Here is a 25,279-nt window from a genome sequence, read left to right on the forward strand (position 1 = left end):
ACCTGGAGTGGTAGGACTGATGCCAAGGGGTGCCAAGCGTACCCTGAGATATTTGCATCATGCTGGGATCGGGCTGGTTCTCCGCGAGTTTGCTTGAATGCCAGGAGTGAGGTCGGCCTGGAGTTTCACTCCGCCTAGGTGAAAGCAGAAGGGGTTTGCACATCAGCAACAGGCCAGCTCTCCCCAGGAAGATGGATGTGAACTTAACACCGACATTTAAAACTGCTCGTGCTCATTTGTGCTTCACTGCTGTGGTTTTGTCCATTCCAAGCAAGTCTCACAGTAACCATGTGTGAATGTCCCTGACATTCCCACAACATGCTCCCTCTGGCTTTGCACAAGTGGGTCGCTGAATGCCATGAGGGGGTGGGAGCCTGCAAAGGGACTTTTGATGTCTCCTCGGGGCTGCTAAAAATGCAGGACGAGACGTGACAACCAAGGGCTGGCAATGTGTCCCTCGCATCCCACCCCGGGCAGACAGCTGTCCCCAGGGTGTGTCCCCAGGCGTGGCACGGCACGGCTACCCTTTGGTGCCTTCAGTCACCAGCGCCAAGGCCTGTGTCTGTCAGCCCTGAGGGAAAAAAAAAAAACACTGACACCTTATTTAAAGCACAGAGTGGTGCAATGGAAAGTCAAAGCAGGGGATTAGTGATCGAGTCCCCTGAAGAGGCCACACAGACTCTCCTTTGCCCCAGCCTTTGGGCTTGTCCTTAATCCTCCTGCTGATTTCCATGAGGGATCTCTCCCCTGTTCCAGCACTCATTTCCACAGTTACTCACTCTCTCCCTGGGAGAACAAGGAGCAGCCCTGGACCTGTGGCCTACTGAAATGTGACAGCTTGCATGAGAATTCTGCATGACAATTTCTAAATAAATGCCAGAGGAGGATATGACACATCTTTAGTCTTTGTTTCACTGAAAAATCCACAGTACAGCATGTCCTGAACACATCAGTACATAGATTAAAATGCCCTTGGCACACAGACACTGAAAGCACTGCCTAAGATTGGGAAGAGGAATGGTACAGGAAAGTGCAAAAAGTTAAAAATGCTTTTTAGGGTCAGGTCCTTTCCTAGTACCAGTTAACATGAGCACCCGCTGATGTTTGACAGCATGGAAAAGCACAGGCAGAGAGTGAGAGGCAGAGCCATTTCTCCAGCATTTCTTCCATACAGATTTCAAAAGTGCTGGTTTTTTCCTCATTGTCTGCTAAAAGAAGGGAAAAAAAGGGACACGCTTTTCCCTTTAATGTCTGTTGTGGCAGGATTGTCTTAAGGGAAACTGGACTGGAGGTCTGCAAAAGACGAGCTACACCCAACACCATTTTACCTTTATTTGTGTAGGTGTGTTTAAGCCAGAGCTCTTCTGTTAAGCTCCTTGCCCAGAAAACAAGGAACCTGGCCAGATGGGAAGTTGACAAAACTGTTTATTAAGAATAACCCACATTCTTACCTTTTCCACTGCAGACATTTAAAGGCTGTAAATACTTTAGTGGAGTACAAGCCATCAGCATCAGTTTTCCGCTTGGGAAAATGAATGATCCTATGCAAGGCATGTTGATCAGTAGAAACAGTGAGGGAGCTGTGTAGCCAATCATCTGAGCCCCAGGTATTCTAACTCTTTTGTTTGATATCCTTGTAATAGTATAACATGTGCACAGCTGTGAATTTTAGTCACAAGACACATGGTACCAGCTTAGCAGCTCTGTGGGATAACCTCGCACTGTTTCCACACCTACCCTATCTTGGAAATGTGGCAGATCCTGACTGATCCCAGACCAACTGGCTGAGTGATAAAACCTGCAAATGCAGCAGCTAATGCCGGACTTGAGTGAAAACAAATAAATCATTAGATCTTTAACTGGTGTTACTTCGGTGCAGCTAAGTAACAAAACCAGGAGCAACAGGTGACACTTTGGCTCAGGAGGCTGTAGGATCTAAAACTGCAGAACTGTCATAATAACAAGAACAAGAATAACAAACCAACCTCATACCTTATCTTTTACATATTCTGTATTGTACTTGTGAAGGTGTCTGGACAACCTTACTACTGAAAAATTCTCCCCTTCAAATAATACACTAAGTGATGCCTGTGTTGTAAATGCCAAGGCTGGAAAAAGAGACTCCTGGTTCCTCACGGACACTTCCAGTGATCAGATAACCCAGGCATCCAGGTCAGGCTGGCATCACGACAAATGTCTGGGAGCGAAGATATACCTGGGGAAGTCAGCAGGACGCGATGCAAGGCTGGCATCTGCGTGGCATCTGTAACCCAGACTACAGACCAGGTACTGCCAGTTCACACTGGAGACTGGAAAGCCAAAGGGATAGTCTCTAATCTTGCCCAGCTGCTGCTATCTGGGTGCTCCCTGTTGCTGTGCTGCTGCTAGTGCTGGCAGATGGAAACACGCCTGGCCCAGCAGAGGTTCCTCAGTGGCAGCCTGGCACACACTGGGAGCAGTCTGGGCTGCAGGGACCACATCCACATCTCCGAGGCCCTTCACCAGGAACCGCTCTGCAGCTTGCTCTTATTAGCAAGAGCTGAGTGTGCTCTTCTCTCTGATCTCTGGAGATTATCTTTATATTGCATGCAAAACAGGAATGGAACTTTAAAAAGACACTTTGCCGCTAACTCAGATGAATCAGCATCTGAGGCTTTCTTCACAGTGCAACTGAAACGTTATCTTCTTCTCAAGGTTACAAAGTAAGAACATCCAGGAAAGTGTAGCCAGTCTGATCACTGTTCTTCATGTACTGTTCCTTGCCTGTTCTGGAGTACACATACAACCTGGGTGCTCTGCAAGTTCAAAAGTACCTCAAGGCCAGCGTCCTTCAGGAGTGCAGTCATTCAGTGTGAAAAGGCCCATCTTCAACCAGAGCAAACAACCCAGCTTCTTCAAATTGCCATTTGCATTTTTTCCACATCCTTAGAAAGCTAATAAGTGAAAGCCAGAGAGGGATGTTGTGGCTGATTAACCAGCCACTCAGGGTCATCAGTGCCCCAATAAACTGATCTTTTTCTACTCCCACGCAGCTCCTGGGGAGCTGTTTTCACCATTCTCACATCCATCAGAAACATCATCCAGGTGGCTGAAAAGAGAGAACTGTGAACAATGCTTCTTGTACCACTGACCTTTTGGTCATTTTTCTCTGTCCCCACAAGCTCCAAACCCTTCCTCAGCAGTGACAAGCAACGCTGAAGATAAAGGCAGCAAAACCTTTCAAGGAAAGCAGAATCCACCTGCGGATCCAGGTAGGAGCAGTGGTCACCAGGACACACCTCCATGACCTGAGGGGATTGCTCTGACTGTGGCTGGTGTTCATGTGTCCAAGGAAGATGGGACAGGGCAGAGAAGAGAAGAGAACTAAGGCCAGAGGGTCACTCTGCCATCATTCACAACCACAATCCCTGTGAATGTACTTCCTCCAGCAGCCCTGCGGCCAGGTGGCTGTGTGGGAGGTTGCTGGAGCTGGAAAGGGATAGGCATGGCTGGAAGGGAATAGCCATGGCCTAGCCCATCATGTGGGGAGGTGGGAAGGGATGGGGGCCCTGCAGCACAGACCCTCCTCCTGCAGGAGAAATGAAAGATTTGGATGCAAGTGCAAAGCTGGTGCCTCCTGGATCTGATCCCAGGCACTGAGTCACAAGAGAGAAAGCCAAGAGGGCAGCTGCCCATCCTTACCACGTCATCCTCACAGCAGTCAAGATTTCAAGCTGGTGATAATTCTAACCTAACAAAACCCACGTGGAAGGGGCATTATATCCTGAGCCATATCCTGTGCATGCAGCAGCAGGATCTTTGTACACAGAGAGATCCTGATCCCAGCAATTCGCCTGTACCTTCCGTGCAGGGTGAGTGTGCACCTGCAGCAACAGAAAGCAGAACGACCATCTGAATTCTCATCGGGACAGACCTGTCTCCAAGATGGCCACATCTAAAAGAGCAGGAGCATGACAAGGAGATGTTTTCCAGACACCCAAACGTGTGGCTGCAGCCTCTCTGCCCATCTATTAGGCAGGAGATGAAGGAAAAAGTAAAGCACTCAGAAGCCTATTAGGATTTCGACAGAGCGAGGCCACAATCTACTCAAAGCAACGTCGCACTTAATTAAGGTTCAGTCATGGTTCTAAAAATAAGCAGAACAGACAAGGCCAATTAGAAAGGAGTCGGACCAGAATGGCGTCAGCTTGGTGTGTCTTTCACTAAATCTCTCTTTTTAGGCTCACTGAGCCCTTCTGCTAAATTCTCAGGCAGGAACGGTGTGGAGTGAGCTCCATCCCTTCACAATTTTGACTAAAAAGAAGGAAGACTCATTAGAAAGACCTGAAGTCTATGAAATGTTATTTCACACCCTGGATCTTGGCCAATAGTGTCTCCTCATCTATAGGGGAAAGGGAGAACCATGCCCACACCCCCCCACCCCTTAATGCTCAGATGAAAACTTTCCCTAAGTAAAAAACACACTGAAAACCCCTTTATTTGAGCACACCTGGGTGAAATGTGTCAATATTCTCAATATTCTCATACCAGGACACATTCTGCTTTTCCACAAAATGTTCATTTGCAACTGCTGTGCCTGTGTGGTGTTTCCAGTTGACACATCAGATAGCTTTTGTTTTTCCCCTTGGACAAACATCACTGGGGATGTCTGGGCTGCATCAGACCATGCCCTGAGTGTCATCTGGGAACTGGGAGACAGGTACCAATCTCCCTGAAGTCTCTCTGGGATCAGGAAGAAGGGAATCAGAAGTTTCTGCTCAGAATTCCTACCACTACCATCACAAACTCTTTGGGAAAAAACTCCCCACCATACCACTGGGAAGAGAATCCCTGTGTGGAAGCAGAAATGACAACCATGTATGTGGGTCTAGAGACAGATTTTTTCTTATTCAGCCACAGGCTGCAGATGGAAGTGCTGGGACTGCTCAGAGGTGATGGCAGCTGTGAGCAACGGGCGCTCCTTCGTTGAACTTAGGAACAGTCAAACATTGTAATTAATGATTATTGGTCCTGCAAGTCACACCTCTGTGTTATCACATATCTCTGGGAACCCCCACGCTGTCTTATCCAAGAAAGAGGCATTTATCCCGTGTCCAGCAAAGGAAACAAAGAGTGAGGGGCTCACAGCCGGGCCGTGCGCTGCGGCTCCATCTTCCCTTCACCCCAGCGTGGGGTTGACAGGCAATATTTAGATTGAGGACTTTTCCCTACACAAAGAAAGGGTCCCACTGGCATTCCCTGACACTAACCAGACACAGGCTTCAACAGGAACAGAGGTGATGTATACAAACCTCACTCTTCCCGATTACTGGGTTCAAGGACTTTGTCCTACCGGGATCTTCTGACAGCTTTCTATTTTGAAGACAGCATTATCAAGCAACAGACTAAGTTTGATTCAAATTGCAAAATGAGGTGTATTTCAGATCTCTGTTTCGAGAAGTGCTTGCCACCAAGACAGTCCATCTCTGCTGCTCCCACAGGGCTGCAGCTTGGACATGGAGAAGCCAGGAGAGCCTTCAGCCTGGTACCTAGACCACGCATAGCTTACAATGAGGAGCAGAGGAGCACTAGGTTAAAGACTCTGCAACTTTCTTCTTTCTGTAATTTTACTCTATTTCCTTTGCTGGAAAAAGAGGAAGAAAGAACAGACATGGAAAAGAAGCAGCTGACTGACTTACAGTCTTTGAGGAGGACCCTATTATTCCATGGCTTCTCCAGGGATTCACATCATCTCTCCCAGAGCAAGGGCAGAAAATCCTAGCAGCCAGAGCCTGCAGTGGCTTCCCTGCCTGCAGCTCTTCAGAGCTGCACTGATTTATCCAGACTGATGAACCGGCCCCACAGGCTCAATTCAATTAATTTTTTCTCATTCTTCTCCAGTCAGTAAATTAGTTAAAAAGACAGAAGCCCAAGCATAGCTTAGATTCTTTCACGACCCAATATCCAACACACAGCAACTTGCAACAGGAGAGACTTGGAAACAATGGAAGGAATGTGTTTTCCTCCCCTCGTCCAGTGCTTAGGAGGAACTGGGGGGCTGGCAGCAGGAACGCTGCCCCGTGAGCCGATTATCCAAACGGAACGTGGACAATGAGGCACGGCAGGTAACCGAGGGGATCTGCCAGGCAAGGCTCCAGGCAGCAGCTGGGCTCTCCTCTGAGCTACAGGGCTACAGATCACAGGCAACGCTCATGGGCTCCACATCCAAGTGTGAGCTCCACATCCACCTGCTCATGGAGGAGCAACAAATGGGACGGAAGCATCAGGGCCTTCAGGACGATGTATGGAGGTATTTGCACACATCTCAGGGGTAGCAGGATAAGTCAAATGTGCCAGGGAGCTGCACCCGCTGCCTGGGCCAAAGCAAAGGCTGCTGAATCTGAAACACCCTCCCACAGGCACATTCTTATACATTAGAGCAGCTTCCTGTTCCTAACTAAAGCTCCAGCCTGGGTCAAACTGAGATGTGAAGACACAGCTTCCTATGCCACTGGAAAAGTAAAGCTAAACACTGGGCTCTGCACCCAAAGGCAAATTTATCCAAGTGAAACACTAAACTTTGAAGCTTCTGTGAAGATCTGCTACTAAACTGTTGGGCAAGAAGGATTTACAGAGGGCATATGGTGAATGACTCATTGTTATAGGGAGATGGTGGATGTAGGAAAGCTCTCTCCCAAATTCCCTGTGGGTCACATAGCTGGGGAAATGCAGAGTCCCACTCCTCAGTCAGAGATAAACTTCTCCTCAACAAAATCAGCTTGAGGAGATATTTCAGTCTCTAAAATCTGCTCTGTCCAATGCTGTACAGGGTTAGCATCCATGACTGCCTACAGTGGCCAGAAGCTGGAGCATTTCCACCAAGATCAGGGAGGTTGCTCCAGAGGTGCATCCTTGCTGATAAGATCAGAATGTGGAATTCCCTTCTCAGCTGCTCACTCCAGGCACTGGGCCACATTTCTGCCAGCTCCAGGAAATCAGTGTAGCTTCTTGACTTCAAATAAGTCAAGGTCTGACCCAAATGCCATGTTGCAAATAAAAGCCACTGCTTCCACTTCATGGTACAAATCTCAGAAGACCGAGACACAGAAATCTGTGAGGTCACCCAGATTACAGCTGACTGATGTAAAAGCTCTTTTTGATGCCAGCAAAAGCTCTGCCTGAGTAAATGCTGTAGGATTTGGTCCTAAACTGCATGGCCAAAGGAAGGGAGTCAGGCTCAGTCACAATACCAGCCAGTCACAAAACCAGAGCAGTTCAGGAAAGTGATTTCTGAAGACATTTAATTGTTCAAAAATGCAGACAGGTACTCAGAATACATGAATGCCAAACTCCCACTAAAACTCCCAGACTCTGAAGAAGCCAGGTGATTTTGGAATGCCAGGCACCTGAAGCTGGGAAGTCAGAGAAGACTTACATCACTTCTGTGGAGATATTTGGGTTCAGCATTTCTGATGCCTTTTACCAGCACTGACAAAAGCCTCTGAGGAGAAATTTCAGCACTCCTTCCCTGTGAGTGCCCCTCAGGCACACTGGCAGCCAAAGCAGTAACTGTTTTCCACTCTGTCTTTGCAGAGGCTTCAGGGACACAGACAAACACATTCTCACCTGGTCTTCAGCCGTAATTTGACTCCTGCTGCCCACGTGGCTTTGCCGGGCTGGAAGTCAGTGGTCACGCAGTCCGGGCTGAGCGGGCTGGGAGACAGCTCTGTGCATCCCTGTGCTGCATGGGTGTCCCTGCCAAAGGAGAGCAAGGACAGCTAAATACCAGCACGCAAAACCTCAGCCCTTTTAGCCAAGAGGATTTTAGGAAAGAGGGCAATGCACAGACCCAGAGGGCAAGGCAGGGGCATCAGGCCATGTGTATCCTTTCTCTGCTCTGAGCAGTGACTGGCTCTGCGAGTGTCCCTCACGAGTGTTTTGGAGGAGCTGCCCAATCCCATGGCACACAGGAGTGAGATTAGCTCAGTACCCACGGCACAGAACTCCTTATCCTGCAGCTGCATTTGGGGACACGAAATCCCCAAGTGTGGAGTTCAGGGGTTCCACAGTGGGATACGCTTTCTCCACATATAACCACCTTATGAGAGCTCAGGGAATGCTCTGAACACACAGGAGAAAAGCCAAGAGAAAGGTCCATACAGTGAGAGGGAGAAAGAGAAACCTGTCCTACCTCCTCTACTGATATTTCCACCAAGTCAGCAAACATGTATCTACCCTGCTCCAAGTCACAAAAACGCAATGTAACCATCGCTTCAGCTCCTTCCTTCCCCCTGGAATGCTCCACTATTCCCACTCACTCCAATTTTTAGCCCTGAAGCGCAGAAGAAATTTAAAATTTCGGCTCGCTCAAGGAACTCCCCCCCACGCTGAATAAAAGCGGGGCTGAAAGGCCCCCCCGCGGCAGGCCTGGCCCGGGATAAGCTGCAATTGCCTCTCGTTGTGTGCTGAGCCCACATGCCGGCATCTGGGGCTTTGGATAGCTGAGATGGCTTGGATGCCATTCCGGTGAGAGACCGGCCGTCTTTGTGTCCGGCTGGGTCCTCCCCCGCGCTCCCTGCCCGCGCCCCCACGTGCCAGGCAGGAATGTTAAGCCTCGCATTGCGGATGAGATACAGCAGGGAAGCGCAGCAGCACTTTCACCTAGATTAGGGAAAGCGACTGGTCCGGAACAGCCCTTTTTTGCTCACTGTGCTTATCTTCATCCGATTTTTACCCCAAATCCTGCCTTGGCTGCCTTTTCTTTCCATGTGCCAAATCCCGTCCTGCTTTGTCTCTGCCGCTCCTCTCCTGCGAGATGATGTCAAGTCTCTGATCAAACTTGAAAGTTTCCCTTCCCTGCTCCCATTCCAGCCTCACTGTACACCAGGAGCAAAATCTCCTTTACTGCAGCCCTGGAAGTGCCAGTATCCTTAATTGCTCTAACTCTCTTTGCTCACCAAGCTTACCATGAAAAATTACCAATTTCCAGAGGAGATTTCACTGCCAGACACAGAAAGGACAGAAGGCCGGCGACAGATGAGGATTTAAAAGATTGCATATAAACAATTTATCCATACAAACAGGTCTACAATTTTGTGAGCAAAATATGTTCACAGCTTCAGCGTTTGGAAGACAGAGCTCTGTGCTTCCCTGCTCGTTTCCTGGAGAGCAGAATTTGGCTGTGCCAGGCCACAGCACAGCGGTACTCCTGCAGTGGGGAAAGCTGCTCACACCTTCCATCTGGCCAGCTGTCTCTGAGGGAGCCAGTGTCAATATGTAAGGCTGGGAAACTGCCCCTGTGCCAAGAAAAGAGCCTGAGGAACTGATATAAAGGAGTAGTAAGTGTCTACAGCTCCCCGGGCACCACAGCCAAGTGATCTTTCAGCACTTGGGCTCTTTTTTTTTTTTTCTTTCTTTCTTTTAAGAGAAAGCAGCTTTTGAAAGATGCTAAGAAAGCAAGATACACCACAGACCCTAAACTCTGCTGCGAGCAGAGCTTTCTGAGGAAGTCCAAGTGTTCCCACATGGATCTGCACAGCCTTACCCTCCACTGACAGCCCCAAGCAGAGGGAGGGAGGATAAGCAGCTTGGGTGTTCCCCCTCACAGGAGCAACCCGTGCTTGCCAGCATGCATAACTTTGGGCTTTACCTCACAGAGACAAAGACACCTTAATTAGTGTCTCCATGGGCTCCGGAGGTGCTGTTGAGGAGAACAAGGAAATGCAACAGAGTTTTTCCCCAGCCTCTTAAAGAACTGTAATTGCAGAGCTCTGTGGTGCATGGCAGGCTCAGTAAGACATTGAAAACTAATCAGCCGCTCTAGAAATAACATTTATCAGGCCCAGTGGGGATCACAAGAGATGAGGATCCTTCCCCCTGGGAAGCACACCCACCTCAGGGCCAGAGCACAGCCAGAGGGACAGTCCCCTTACAGGGGTGTCCCTGTGAGAGCACAGCGTGCAGGGCAGGGCGAAGAGCTGAGGCCAGCCAGGGCTGTAGGGCTGGACACCTCCCCAGGCAGGACCCCAAGGCCAGCACCTGGCCTGCCTTTGCAGCCTTCTGCCTTACCTGGCTGCTTATCCCAGAGCATTTTCTATGGCATTCCTAAGTAAGGCAGCTCAGTCTAACACCCAGGAGGGTGTTAATCCCTATAAAGACACTTCTTCCACCATAACATGGAGATAGCCACTCTTGTGCAAAGCTGTTGGGGGCCTACCTTTCCTCTTGGCTGTCCTCACACCTTCTCCTTAGAGTGGCCCTTCTCTGAAAGCTCCAGCTGCTCTGGGACAGTTCTCCAGCTCCCTGTGGCAGTACCCAGCCCGATGGGATGCTCTTAAAGCCTGGGACTGCATTTTATTTTGGGATGCTGCAAAGGGCCTCACAATTCCATAGCTAAAAAGTATCCCTGGCAAGGAGGGGCCTGCAGTTGTTCCTTTTGTTATCATGTTGTTTCTAAAGCTCTCAAGTGGGAGACAGGAAACCCAGCATACAAATTCTATTTAAAACTCCTTTACCTCCCACCTGAGGCTGGCAGCTGCCTCTGAAATCTTTCCTTTTCTGCAAAGTTCGTGTTTAATTATGAATTGTTATTTATACTTGCTGCTTCCATGGTGCCTTTGGTATTTAATACCACACATGTCCATGAGTACACTATGCCCAGCTTTTCCCTCATCTAAAAATACGGCCTGCTTGGATTTTTTCTTTGCTGCTTGCTTGACAGTGAAAGAATACAGTGCTAGAGGTTAAGGGCTTTTTTTCAAGGAAAACCTGCTTCAGAAGTTTCAGTGCCCCCTCCACAAGAAAGGCAGCACCTCCTGACCCCACATCCATCTCTGCCTGGACAGCCAGCACAGCCTTTCCACAGCAGGCATCTGTGAAACTCTCCCTACTTTTCACCACCTTCCTCAGAGCTCTTTAAGAACACATGGGTGGCCTTATTTTATATTAATCATCTCCCCATAGGACTGGTTTGCCAGTTGCTGCCATTGGATGTCTCATGGCCTTCCTGAGCTGCTGCAGTCCTTGCAGAACTCAGTTGCTGTTTTAGGGAGATCCTTTGCCTCTGAGCTCCTCTGGCCCCTTATCTGCTTCCCGTGCTGACCTCCTGTTACCTGCATGCTTGGAACGTTTCACAGCACTTATCTTAACCTTTTGGGCTCCTGGCTCTTTCTTCTCACTTTCTCCAGTCTTCCTTATCCTTATTTACAACCTTCAACCAACACAGATTTTCTTAAGCCAGCCTGGACAGCAAGTGTGGGTGGGTGCCTCTGCCCAGCAGCTCTCCCGGCAATTATCTGAGTCTGCAGAGATCATATTCTTAATTAATTAAACTCAATGTTTCATAACAATAGTTCCCTGAGTAATGGCAGCAGCATAAATCACTGCTCTCATTGAGGAAATGATGCAGTGCAAGCTCAGCTGCCTGGCTGTAATTCCCAAAGAGGAGACAGACTTTGCACAGGGAAGTTTTGTCTGCTCATAGCATTTCTTTTCCAGGACAACAGCGTTACAGGTTCTTCTGGCTGCACTACCATCCTGTACTCTTGGCTTAGCTGCCTGTAGTTCCAGGGATGAGTCTAGGATATGCCTGAGATGAGGCATAAACAGCACCTGGAACTATGTGTGGAAATGATGAACTTTTTAAAAAAAAAAATTCAGAACAGGTATTTTTTAATGGTCCCACGTCTTGAAGCCATGATTGCTGAGTTTAAACCAACACCTGATTTGCTGCCACAGTAATACATGACCTGAGTCCCAGAGGATCCAATCCCCAAATATTAACAGGTTTAGTAATTTTTAGTAGTTTGTTACCTCTAAATCCAGTGTTGTCCTAGAAGAGAGGATGGAGATTAAATTCTCATTTTGAAATAATTTGGGATGAACAGGAGTATTTGTAACCACTGACAGAATTAAAAGCCATCCTAGAAACACAGGAGCTCACACAATGATGCTTCTAAAACTGAGATTAAAGCAGGGAACTCTTCTTCCAACTTCTACAGCTATTTGTAGGCATTTCCTGATATTCTTCCCTTTATTTTAAATCAGAGCCTAAGAGGAAACCCCCCTCCACTAGAGAAGCAGCCAACAGCACATCACAGACACAAAAATACAGAGAAGCAGCAACAAAGCTGAACTGGGCTCCGACAGGCAGGAAGGAGCCAGAGGGGTTAACGCTGCTGGTTTATCCTCACAGCACCCCACGTTACACAATGTCACAGGGCAGCCTGAGATCCCCAGCTCAGCCCAGTGACATAAGGAGAGCTGGGCAGCTTCACCTCTGGCTATCCTCATCCCACAGGCAAGCTCTCAGCAGCTGCTGAGCCGGAATTACGTCTCCTTGGGAATGCAAACGGCACCTCCGCGGCAGTGCCCCGTCTATCTCCCGGCAAAGAGCAAAGCCTCCTGTCTCCTCCGTGCTCTCAGGGAGAGGGATGCAGAGCGAGGGAGACACCACACCCATCCCAGGCACCGACCTTGGCTGTGGCCGTCCTGCTTGGCAGATCCTCCCACTCTGCCTGAAGTGAAAAGACTGGGGATTGCTTACGTATTTCTTATTTTGTGACCTCCTGCGGCTGGTCCAGAAATAGCCTGTAATCCACATCTCTGTCACGCTCCCAGAATCTCCTTGAGCTGCGCTGGAAGTGCCCCATGTGTCAGAGCACAAAGGCCCAGGTACTCTCCTGGTAGCAGCAAGGCCTGCACAGGTTTGTTTCTCTGCTCACAGGACCCCCGAGCCACACCAAGACCAGGAGGAAACGCGAGGACAAAACTTATCATGAAAAACAATTTATAAATTGCACTGAAACCTCTCACACTAATAACCTGTAAAACCTTTGCCAGAAAAAGTCTCAGTCCTTGGGTAAAAGCTCTAGCTTGTGACTTACGACATTCACCTGAGATGGGAAACAGCCAGGTTTAACTCCACAGTCTTAATTAGGCACATGAGGAATTCAAGGCTGGTTCATGAATCCAAAACACAACAGGCTCCACCTGTGTAACTCCTGGAAGCACAATTTCATCATAAGCAGAGCAAGTTTGAAATCTCAGTAAGGCTCACTGAGCACATGAATCTTGGGACTGAATTAGGCATTCTTCCCCGAGATCTGCAGCAAGGTCCAAATTCTCAAGTAGAAACAATAGTATCCATGTCTAGGATTCAGATGGGTCAGTAAAGCTCAGGGAAAAGAAAAAGCCACGCAGCCCAAACCCATTCACAGTGCTGCTGGCTGCTGCTTCTAAGAAACAGGACTACTTAATGCACATTTTCTGTACACATCTCAGGCACATCCACTCTGATATCTGGTAAAACAGGATTACTAGAGCTGATCTTTGTGCCATAAGCCAATCCTGAAAAGGGAAAAGAATTTTCCCAGGAACAGTGCAGAGGGGCTTGTGCTTTTCTACTTGCACAGGCCATTGCTTGAAGGCAAATTAAAGAAAGCACAGGATGGTGAATTTTAGATGGATACATCCTCCCATTCAGGCACCCATCACTTTCAGTCTTATGGCTCCTACATGGAGATTCTAAGCACGCAGAATTTCAGGGCAAAGCAACAGAGGCTGAGAAGTCACCTGGAATTAATCCAGACTCAAGCTTTCCTTCTTGGAGGGCTCTTCACTCAGGCAACTCCAACTTAAACAACCTCAATGAGCATTGACCTTCAGGTCCACTGAGAAAAATGTCTGGAGAAAGGAGACCACTTTTTCCCTGTGCAACACTGTCTAGTCCTACTTGTCCAGCATTTTTCTGGCTTCCCCTTTTCTCTGGGAGTGGATGGGTTTTAGTTGACCTGACCTCAATCCCACAATCTGGCCGTGCTGTGTTTGCACAGCCTCACACAAACCAGCTGCTCCCGCGCAGTACCTGTTTGCAAGCAGAGAGCTGAAAGGAGCCCTGGCATTCATTTGGGTTCCTCACTTCACTGGCCAAGGGATCTTTGAGAAAATGAACTCCTCCTTTGTCTGGGAGAGAGCCGTAATCCCCGTTTTGCCCTGGAGGATTACTGGGTACTTAGAAAGGCACTCACATGCACATTTTTGGTTTGTGCCAGCTGCATTTAGGCCCACAATATGCAGCGTTCCCTTTGGTCTTTAGCTTTGACAATAAGCATTCCACTGCACCCAGACCTCGACCCAGAGACTGCCACCCTTTCACAGGCACCCTAAATCCACGCTTTCTCAACTGGGGGCCTTCCCTGCTTTGCATGAGCAGTTGGCCCTCGGAGGCAGCTGGGCACGAAGCCCCGAAGCCCGCAGTCCTTTCTTGTGCTGCCCAGCCGGCTTGGAGCACACAACTCCCTGCAGAGCCCTGCCAAAATGACCTGGATCCTGGCTGGAAGGAAGAACCTGTGGGCTCAGGATTTAGCTTTTATCCCTAGTGAATTCCTGGCTTTTTGTATTAGTGGTGTACAGTTAGACTATCACAGCTTGCTGTTTGTGCTTCATTACCACCCAGACAGCTTGTTCCCAAAGTGTGCTCTGTGCAGCTCTGGCCCACATCTTCCTGGGACTGTGGCTTCATTCCCTGAAGTTCTAATCTGGGATCAAGTTCAGTGGAAGCAAATGACTCTAAAGCAGTACTGACTTGAGCAGCACTTTGCCTGCTCAGGGGAGACCTCACCTTCTCAGGAGGAGACAATTGAGAGGTGAGAACTGTCCTGGTCTGTCAAAAAAGTGGCGTGTGGTGCATCCTGCATCCCAGCCTCTACCTGCATGCGAAATGCTTTCCTGCACCTTGTGCTCAGAGAGCTTTAACCCTCTCAAAAACAGATCTACCTACTTATTGTGTCAAGAAGGCAGTAAAACCACAAAGAAATGGCAGTTTCATTCTTTTCTACCCCACAGCTAACAGGACTATCCTATAAACTTGCTCTTGACCATTACCGAGCATCTCCTGAGGTTTTTCAGAGATGCCTTTGGGGACACTGCAGGATCAGCTTGGGGAATCAGAACATCCCCTCTCCTCACGGGCTGTTCAGGACCTGGAAGCTGTGAGGAACAATCCTTCAGAGATGGCCATAAAACAGTGGGATCAGCTCTCTCTGTGCATCAGATCTGTCGGGCAGAGGTGCCTGAGAGGAAGATGATGCACAGCAGTGCTCAGGCAAGCTGGAGGGCCTTTAACACACCTGTCCCTGTAAGGGCCACGGCCACCACATGCAGGTAAATCAGCAGCCTGACAGCTTCTGGGGTATCCCCACACTGAATCGTGTGGATCTAAAGTCCTTCTGATAAATGATAACATTTAACGTCTCTTACATTACACACACCAAGCACAAGCTGGCTCTAAAGGATAAGCGTAAGTGGAACAAAAAATGCAACTGCAGCTCCTACAAAGAAAAGCAGCCACAAGGAGGAAGGAAAAGTCATACTCATATAATGTAATATAAGCATTAGTTTCCATTTTAGGATTTAGGAATTAAAACGATTCCATAGGAAAAGCCCACAAGCCCTCCATGCTGAAGGAATAGTTATGTTCACAGCAAGAGATGCAATCAGCAGAAGGTATTTCCCCACAATTACTCTTTTTACACTCACCCTTCAGAACAGCAATGTTTTCCAGCTATAAAAAGGGCCATACTGGGGGAGGGTCTGAATGTCAGGCAAGACGTACCCCACCTGGGACCTGGCCATAGGGTGCAGACCTGAGACCTGAAAGGCAAGCCCAGCCTTCACTGGGACACTTTTCTGCCAGCAGCTTGGAGCTGGGACCAGGCTTCATCTGCTGGTACAGCTCCTAATATGTTCCATGCAAACCAAACGAGGTCAGTTCACCCCAACAATTTAAATGGTTTAAAGCTAAAGATTAAGGGAGTGCTTACAGGAACTGTTCCAGTGGCAGATGGATGAGGTCTCTGGCACTATGAGCAAGTGGGGAATTAATCTCTTCTGCCAGCACAGCTGGATCTCTCTTCCTCACCTGCACTGGCAACACCTTGCACTTTAAGGAACACACCCTGAAATTTTAGCCCAGTAGCTCTCCTAGGGAAATAGAGATGTTGCCAAAGTGCTGCAGCAGTGGCTCAGCTGTGTTTTGAAAACTGGTCTCAGTGATTTATACTAATGGGAGTGACAATCTGAGCATCTCTTCAGAGGGGGCAGAAGAAAGCCTCATACTCACATTTGTCACTGGCACAGTGGACATTCAGTGCCAAGGACTCAGGTCTGCAGCAGCTGAGCTGTCTCTCAGCCCTCTCTAACCTGATTATCTGCAGTGCTTCCTGGTATTCCAGATTTTAATTGCAGTTACTGGATGGGTGGAGTGTACAGGTTTAAATCACCTTTGAAAGTATAGCAATACCTAATCCCCAGAATATGATCTTCTTCATCCCACACGCCAACCTCTTCCTGGACAAATTCCTCCACACCTTACTCAACACAGCATTCCATTTACTTCCTGGGGATTTCAGCAGGAGATTTGCCCAAGTAAGAAGTGATGACAGATTGAGTAAGGAGATGAGGACTTGGCCAGCTCAGTGAGAGAGACCAAGGCAAGTGACAGAAATGCTGGCTGCTAAGCTAATAAATACCTGTTTGTCACTCCAAATATTTTTAGCATCTGCCAGTCTGGCAGAGGTGAGCTTGGAAAAGGATGAGGGCTGCAACCATGACAAAGAACGTGAGATGAGGGAGGAACCCTTGGCCCCTCTCACTTGGTCCTCTGCCTTTGTGCATCCCCACTGTTCTCTCATAAAGCTCCTAAAAGGGGCAAGTGGCCTTCCCAACTCCGCTCCCCTGCAGCAGGGAGCTATTTTAGCAGCATTAGGAGTCATCTGCCACCCTTCTGCTGAGAAGATACCACGAGCATCTTTCCTGTACACAGCCCTTGGTGTGGGACGTCTTCCATGTGCCCTGCCAGCAGGAAAACTCTTCCCCATCACCCTGTCTACTGGGTTTTGGTCTGGTGATCCTGAGTCTAGACCCAAATAATTCCTTGGGCTCGAAGCAGGATCTGAGGCTGGCTCTTGGGATGTTCTCTGCAAGTGCTGCAGGGCTGGATGAGCACCTGCAGAGGCTGTAGGAATCTCACCTGGATGAGGTCGAGGCTTCCCCAGTGATGCTGCCCTCCAGTACCACTGAGGTGAAGCACTCCCAGCAAGAGTCGAGAGAAATTCCACTACAGCTTAGCATATGGCTTCGACTTCCAGAGAAAAGTCTCAGATCCTCCTGAGTTTCCAGGAGCATGAAGGTACTGCTCTGTAGATGCAAACCCTTTCACAGTTCTTGGGAAACCCAAGAAAACCCCACTTAGCCTAAATGTCTAAGAGCTTTTAATGGGACTTTCCTCACTTCAGACACGTTTCAAAAATCCACCCAAACCACTCTGAAACAGCATGAGCTGCATTTCCTTGGAGTGGACACCACCAAGCACATAAAGGAAGCAGCGAGGAGAAGAGTGCCCACAGCACTGCCAAGTGGCAGCCTGACCTGAGGCCCTCACAGCAGTTACAGGTTAACAAGACATCAAAAACTCTTCTTCCCCAGTGGCAACACCCTCTCAAAGGAAGGGACATGCAGCGATTTGGAGTCACAGCCTGGGAATCTCTGCATACCAACAGGCAAAGGGGAGCAATACATATCCCCACTCCCAGCCTCTCCTCGTACGCAGCACACGCGTATTACACCCGTATAACACCCTCATTACCAACACCCCTCCCAAAATGGAGCCTTGGTGGAGCCAGGCCCAAACACAAATTGAGTCACAAGTGCCAAACTCCTTCGGAGAGAAAGCAGCAAGCCCAAATCCTATTAAGCAGCCATCAGTGTCAATATTTATTCCTCAAAAACCAGAGACAAGTGGCCTAATAAACAGTGTCAGGCTGAGCCTGGTGAGATGGAAGAGGAAGGGAATAGACAGACTCGGGGAAAGGACATGACATTAATCAGCATCACCCCTGCAAACCTTTGACAGAAACAAGATAGTAAACTCCCTAGCCACTTCGAAATTAAGCTCCCTTTTTGCTTCAACAGTGATAGCCCCCAGTTCCCAGCCTGGAAGTTTAGCATCCTTCACAACAGAGCCACTGGGCCCCATAAAACCTTTCCCTTTCAATCCACCTCTCAACACACACCTCTCTCTGGCCTGGCTTAACCACTCCTTCCCCAACACAGAGCAGATCCGTCCCGAGGTCTGGTCCTCAGGGAATTAAGCACTCTAGCCAGCACGGAGCGAGTGGGTTCCCAGGCAAACAATGTCTGCACAGGAAGACAAACAAATCAAACCATGATTTCACAAGGCAAACTCCTTGGCTGCAAGAGTCACTTCAAATATCCCAGCTTCTCCTTCTCCCTGCAGATCATTCCTGCCCCTGGGGACAAGAATGTATATGCCATTTACTTCTGCCTAGCCTGGATGGGAAAACACAGTATTGGACAAACCCACTCCAATCTTGATATGCCCATCAGGGCTGTAGCTGAGTTTGTAGAGCTATGCCTTACTATAGCACATATTTGCTCCCATCTACCCCGGGAAATTTAAGCTGCCACAGCTTGACGAGGATGCAGCCATCGTGCACGGGGGCCCTGTCCCCACTATAACTGTACTGGCCACCAGTTATCATCACGTACTTTGCTTAAATTAGGCTGAAATGGAGTCTGTCTCCAGCCCGGAGCCCGCCTGTAACTGCAAAGGAATCTGTGTCCTCCTGCAGCACACCAGACGGGATCAGGTCATTGCTGGAGAGCACTTGGCCTGCCTATTTTTATTGTCTCCCTGAATACTTTTCTTCAACACTCTTCTGAGTTGCTGAAAGAATAGTAAAGATGAGATTTTTTTTTTTTTTTTTAATAACAGACAGGCTGACGGTCCATAGGAACTGTGTCCTTTTAACTTTTGGATGCTTCTCAAATCTCTGCCCTTGTTGCCAGGCTGCTGAAGGCATTTTGAAGGCACAACATGATGAAATCTAATCAGGGTGAAGTGGGCTGGTTTCATTTCCATCAAATTCCTCTTTCAAAGGCATAAATTTACCCTTCTGATCCCAACCTCTAGAACTGAGCCAATACAGCAGTTACTGCTACATGAAAAACCCACCCAATCCCCTTCCCTTGCCAACAACTGATTACTGCCATTCCTCATGCTTCTTTAAACCCAAGGACACTGCCGCTAATTTGAGCCCCGGTGCAACTCGAATGTAAAGGATTAGGGAAGCGCCTCTCATCTGAACAGAGGCAAGCATGCAGCAATGCAGCACATCAAGGGTAGCCAAGGTTTTCATTCCAGTTAAACTTGGGAGCAACCTCCTAAATCGTGGTTTTGGACGCACGGGTTTTCTTTTCCGCTGACTTGAGCACCTGAGTAGTGTGCACCTTGAGATACTGAGTAGTGTGGCTACAGCCTGATCCTGCTGACCATGAGCCATGCTCTACTCCCACACCCATTAAACTCCAGCAGCTTGCCAGTGCCAGCCACTCTGGGCCTGAACAAATGTTAGCCAAGTGGGAATCACACAGGGCATTATAAAACAGCCTGTTTGATGTCATATCCTCCTGATTTATTTACTTACACTGCTGCTGGGGTGAAGAAGCCTGGGGATGGGATGAACCAGGCCCCACCATGCCAGCTGCTCTGCAAACACCAAGTGAAGGATGGCTGCTCACCCAGAGGGCCAACCTAACTAAACAAATGCAGAAAGGATGTTTTCCCCATCACCTCTCTTCCCTCAGCAGCCTTCCCAAGTCCACCAGCTCACCAATGCCAGCTGCATCCTCCTGCAAGAGCCCAGCTTTTCTCCCATTGCTGCCAAGACCTGGGATACTCTGTAGAGGGAGAAGGGCTCTACATCACCCTGCTTTTATTCTCATTTAAAAAATCTGTTCAGGCCTACTGAACACAGGGGTATTTGTGGAGGCCCCTGGCTGCTGCAGAACCATCTCCCAGAGGCAGGGCTCCCACGTGCCACAGCAGCAGCCCTCTCTGCAGAGCAATGCCAAATAGGCTGCAGCTGGCCTTGTATGTCTTTATTGCCTTTTGAGCAATGTTTTATAGTTAAACCTCTGACCTGCTGACCTCTGGAAGATAAGCCTCTGCGATTATTAAATGAACTTTTCCTTAAAATTTACAGTAATCCTGATTTCAGTCGAACTGAACTTCCCTCTTCGATTAAAGAGCCAGAGGTGCCAAGCACCATTTAATGTGGGCCAACAAGCTCTCAATCCTCTAAATCCCCATATTATGGACATGCAGAGCACCCCTCCCTCTCCCAGTTGTAGGCTGGCCTGGACTTCACCTCTCTTACTCAAAGGAGTTTTAGGGCATTTATTTTTCCCTACTGTGGTTTCTGCTGGTGTCGAGGAAAATCTGGACAAGCGCCTTGCAGGAGCAGAGTCAGGCCCCCACGGCTAAGCAAACACAGTGAGCTGCTGAGCCTCACCCCTCTGCTGAATGAGCTAAAGGGGGCTCTGGCTGGGACGAGAAATGAACGTGTTTCAATGGGTCCTGCTGGTGGCACCCAACTGAATTTAAGGCTGGGGTTTTTAGGCAGAAGAACATACAGAGGTCAGAGTTTAAAAGGCATTACAGCAGGGATTGAGAAAAGCAGACCTTTGGACCTTGTGGACAGAAGAAGTAGGGGACAAAGCTGGAGTGAAGGTAAATGAGGTCTGTGGGACACATTCCTCCCAAATTTACAAAGAAAAATGCTGGCTAACAGTGTTCCATTTGAATACAATTATTTTCTTAGCCATTTTAAGGAGTCTGTGAGTCATTCCAACCAGGTGATGAAACTTCTCAGCTTCTGTCCCAGTATCTCGTTGCAAGGTGCCTGCCAGCAGAACTCCCTGCAGGAATACTACACTGCTTACTAAAACATGTAACACAGTGAGAGAGCACACGAAACCTCCCGCTGCTGTGATACCCGGCAACTGCTTCCAGAGAAAGAGCTGTAAAGGAACCGTCAAGCCTCGCAGCTCTTGCCCAGCTGCAGCCCGAGAGCGCATGATGCAGTCCCGGACGTGTCCGTGCACTCACAGCACAACGACGGCGTTTCACTCCCACCCGGAGAACCCCTCCGAGCAATGAGTTTCACACGCGGACAGGGTGGAGGGCGGCACGGCGGGGTCTCATCCTACACCACCTCCCTCCCCGCCTGCTTCTTCGCAGCATCCAGAGGTCCCGAGAACACCGAACGAGAATACAGCAGTTGGAAGGGGAGGGGGCGGGCGCCCTTCCCCGGGAGACTCCGCCGGTGCCGGGCGGGCTGCGGGGCTGCCGCCTTTTGTTAGCCCGCCCTGTCCGGCCTTTAGAGAAGGAGCGCGCCTGCCCCGCACCCCAGGCAGCCCCCTCACGCCGGGTCTCGTCCACCCCGCCGCCTCCAGCACTCCACTCCCCGCGCATCCCTGCTCCCCGCGCACTCATTCCCGTTCTCCGCGCGTCCATCTCCCCACTACCCGCGCAGCTCCCGCAGCGGTCGCACTCACCGTGCCCCGGGGCGCGGACGGCTCCGCGCTCACACTCGCACCGGGCGAGGGCGCCGGAGCCCGGCGGCGCCTCCGGCCGCCCCCGGCAGGTGCCGCGGCGGGCAGCCCGCCCCCAGCACCGCCCCGCACCGGGGGAGCCCCCCCCCGGCACGGCGGCTGCAGCCCGGAGCCCCCCGCAAGCTGCCCCATCCCGCCACCGCCCGGCCACCGCATCTCCATCCCCGCACCACCAGCGCGAACTCCGCCTGAGCTCCCGGCCGGGCGCGGACCTCAGAGACCTGCGCTCCCTCCAAAGCCCTGCAGCTCTTCCCCTGTCCCTGCAAAAGTCCAGTCGCACCTTCCCATTAATCAGAGGCCGTTGCGGGTGCTTCCGCCTGCCCGCTGATGTCCTGCCTCGGGAGCGAGTGTCACGGACCACAGCAAAGCCACGTTACTCCTGTGGTGGCTTTAACAGCGTCTGCTGTCACCTGCTAGGTTCGTTTCATACAGGACATTTAACCAGCAAATGAGCTGTATTAAATTAATTTTAAAACTACACGCAGCTGAACTGTTGTGGCTCACAAAGGAAGACGACAGGCAGAGACAAGATCAATAAACCCTTTCCATTTCTCGTATTGTAGTGAAAAACTACAGAAAACCCTTCACACCACACAATGATTTCTGTTACATACGGGAAGGAGTTCAAGTTTCAAGTAAGAATTTGTACTTCTAATGCCCTGCTTTTGGCTGGCAGGAAACAAGCACAGTGCTATTACAGAGCCAAGCTGGTTTGTGCCTGTGGAAGTCTCCCTGGCTGAGGACTGCAGGATTTCATTTTTCCTTTCCCAGTGGTGACAGATTTTGCAGATGAAATGAAATCAGTTTCTGCTTTCCCACCCTGCCACTTGCCATCCTCCTTCCTGCCCTTTAGATGCCAAACACCTGCCTCTCCCTTTCTGCTCTGTACCCTCCTGGTTTTTAATCTGGGAGCTGTTTCCTCTCAAGGGATAGCTCCATGTTCACCGGGTTTTTTGGATTTGCACATGGATGCAAAAATACAGCGCCTGCTCCTGTAACAACCCCCAAACTCAAACTCCTCTGCAAGCTGCTGGCAGCACCAGGTGCAGAACAAGGATGGCAAGTGGGGGAATGTGAAGGAAAGAAAACACCTTTTGAACCCAGAGAGGTGACTGAAGGAGATGCTGGAAAAGTTGCTCTTCACAATGGGTCTGGTCAATAAGGGATCTTTTATCCAGGAATATCCAAACATCACCCCAAAATATCCCTGTTTTATATAGAAAGAGACTGATATTTTATAGAGTGAGAGAAAAGGATGTGATCTTATTGTGAGCAGGAAAGAATCCCGCTCCCAAAATGCTCTTCACAGGAGGCACTGGCCTCCCTGAAGCCATTTGTTCACCCACTGTTAAGCTATCACAACATGTTATATAGATAATTTTACTTCTGTTTATACGTAACTTAATTCTGACTTAGCTTAAAATGGTTTCTCTTGGTCTCATTTGAAGTAAACAGGTCCATCTGTGTCAGGTGAAATTATGCTTAGCCAGTGCTATTTTTCATGTTGATGTCTCTCTCCCTACCTGCACACTCATAATCAGCAGCCCAAAATATTTAATACTTCACCAGCTGCAGAAATCATAGTGATAAACCAGCGTGGGAGATGCAGAAAAAAAACAGAGGTGAGGTTACAAAGGCAGTGAGTATTACTTCTGAGTCCTAATGATGAAACCTATAATGAGGTGGCACCTCTCTCAGCAGATTAAGGGCCATTTCCTGTTTTTTTTTTTTTCCACTTGTGCTTCCTAGGGAGGATATTTTGTCTGTATAAAACCTGGGGTGCTGTCACACACCTGTCTTGCCGTGGCTTTGAGCTCTCACACCCGGATTTCCACCAGGGACAACAACAGACCCCTCCTGTGCACGTGTCTAAGGGGATGCGTCATCAGGATGGGTTAATAATTTCAACAGCTCCAGATCACTGCCTTGTGACACAAAAGGGCAGGTTTGGGAAGCAGGATTAAACAGCCTGGGAATAAGGATGACTCAGGTGGTGCCTGTCTTCCGGTCCCCTTTCACAGCAAGAGGCCCATTCTGATCCAAGCCGAGCACACCCATCACCCAGCTCAAGAGCCGATGTCTGTAGCCACCAGTCAGGGTGACCCTGCTGTCAGCAGAGCCCCTCTGTGCAGATGTCACCCACTGGAGGCATGGCTTTTGCCATCACCTCTCCCAAAGGCATGATTTCTCCCCTCCCTGACTGGAAAGCTACACAGAACACTGTATATTCCCACACCAGCATGTGCAGTGTATGTCACCTGCTCAGGATCATTCCATTAGGACCCAGAAGGACCCATGATCATTTGCTCCATGAAATTACTCCAGATGGTTTTATTGGTATTTTAAACACATTAAGTGTACTTTGCATCTTGGCCAACCATTTGGCAAGATACCGAGTGGCAAACAGGGTCACAGACGTTACCAGGCAATGAAACAAAGTCCGGGTTTGGGATGTGATCATAAAAACCCATGAACGCTTGTCCTTCTGTGATAAAAACAACAACAAAAACATTACCACCTGTAGCATAAACCTGAGGCTCTCCATAACCTTGGACTATTTACTGAGGCATGATAGCACTTAGGATAGCACAGGAACTCGCCCTGAGGCAGAGGACAGGCAGCTAATCCAAGTGGGAATTCACTGGGAGGGATCACAACAAGCACATACTGCTGACAAAACGAAACCTTCCGCACAATGCGAAACCTTCCGCACAATCCGTGCTGCCCTGGAGCACCCAGCACGGCCTCCCTTCCAGACTGATGGGGCGTGGGTCCAAACACCCACACGGTGGAGCTGAGCTGCTGCAGGGAGCTCTGGCTGATGGCAGCCACATCTCAGAGGTGCTCAGTGTCCACAACTCACCTCCTGCCAGTTTCCTGGCTGGAATGCCTCACTGGTCCTACACAGCTACACCCATCCCTGTCACACCTTGGCCTTTGTGCAATTCCCTCCTAATCCTGCTTCAAGAGAAAAGCGGTTGCTCGCTGTTCAGGTGGAGCAGCCCCAGATGGTATGTCCTGTATGGGGGCAGCACAGCTCAGCTCCCACTGAATTACCTTCAGAACTTTTTCCACCAGTTCAGCCTACATGCCCTTCAGTGCTTATTCTGGAAAGAAAAGCCAGACCATACAAAAAAAAAAAAAAAAAAAAAAGAATGTCTGTAACTAAGTCACCTCCACCGGGTGACTCTTATGACACCAGTATCAAATATCATATCCTGCAAGGGGTAAGAACCAGAGGGCTGGTTTAATTTTTTTTTTTTTCCCAGGATTTTGGTTTCTTACTTAGTGTTTTCTTCAGATAGCAGTTTAATCCTATCTAAGCACAAGAGCAGAGGTCATATAATCTCCCTCAACAATCATGGGTCTTTGTAAATTTTCCTCTGTCCTGCTGGTGTTCTCACTGCCTTGAAAATGGCTGTCCTTGTACTTATGGAACACCTGAAGAAAACAGAGCTGGACCCTGCAGTGCCCGTGGATTCCCAACCTGTGTCTCCCAGTTGCAGCAAGTTGCATTGGAAGCAGAAGGAATTGTGGCAGAGACAGATATGACTTGGTGTCAGGAAGGTCCAGTGAAGCCCTTGCCCATCTTCCTGCCCTTTCCCATCTGGATCAAAAGCATGCAGGTAGTTTCACTTCAGCTCCCACTTCACAGCCAACAGTCAGTGTACACACTGCTGCCATCAGCTCCAGAGCCTGCCAGATGGGCTGCAACAGGGACAGAGAGCCTAAAAACTGTGTACACACCACCATGATGGGCACTGCCTTTGTTTGCCTTTGGGAGTAGGTGAAGACGCCCTAGGATTATGCACAACCACATCCCATC

At 49.3% G+C, this 25,279-nt stretch overlaps 1 protein-coding gene across 3 annotated transcripts in view; it reads right to left on the reverse strand.

Annotated features, from left to right (window-relative positions):
- SHROOM3 (shroom family member 3) overlaps positions 1-25,279 on the reverse strand; it is a 115,710-nt gene that overhangs the window by 18,521 nt on the left and 71,910 nt on the right. For all 3 annotated transcript variants that reach the window (XM_053975317.1, XM_053975316.1, XM_053975315.1), the window contains 2 exons: positions 7,606-7,734; positions 3-134 (listed from right to left, as the gene is read on the reverse strand). In XM_053975317.1, the coding sequence (XP_053831292.1) occupies positions 3-61 (59 nt within the window). In that variant the 5' untranslated portion in view covers positions 62-134; positions 7,606-7,734. The remainder of the gene's footprint in view (positions 1-2; positions 135-7,605; positions 7,735-25,279) is intronic.

This window comes from Vidua macroura, chromosome 4, assembly GCF_024509145.1.
Source record: "Vidua macroura isolate BioBank_ID:100142 chromosome 4, ASM2450914v1, whole genome shotgun sequence".
Lineage (NCBI taxonomy): Eukaryota > Metazoa > Chordata > Aves > Passeriformes > Viduidae > Vidua > Vidua macroura.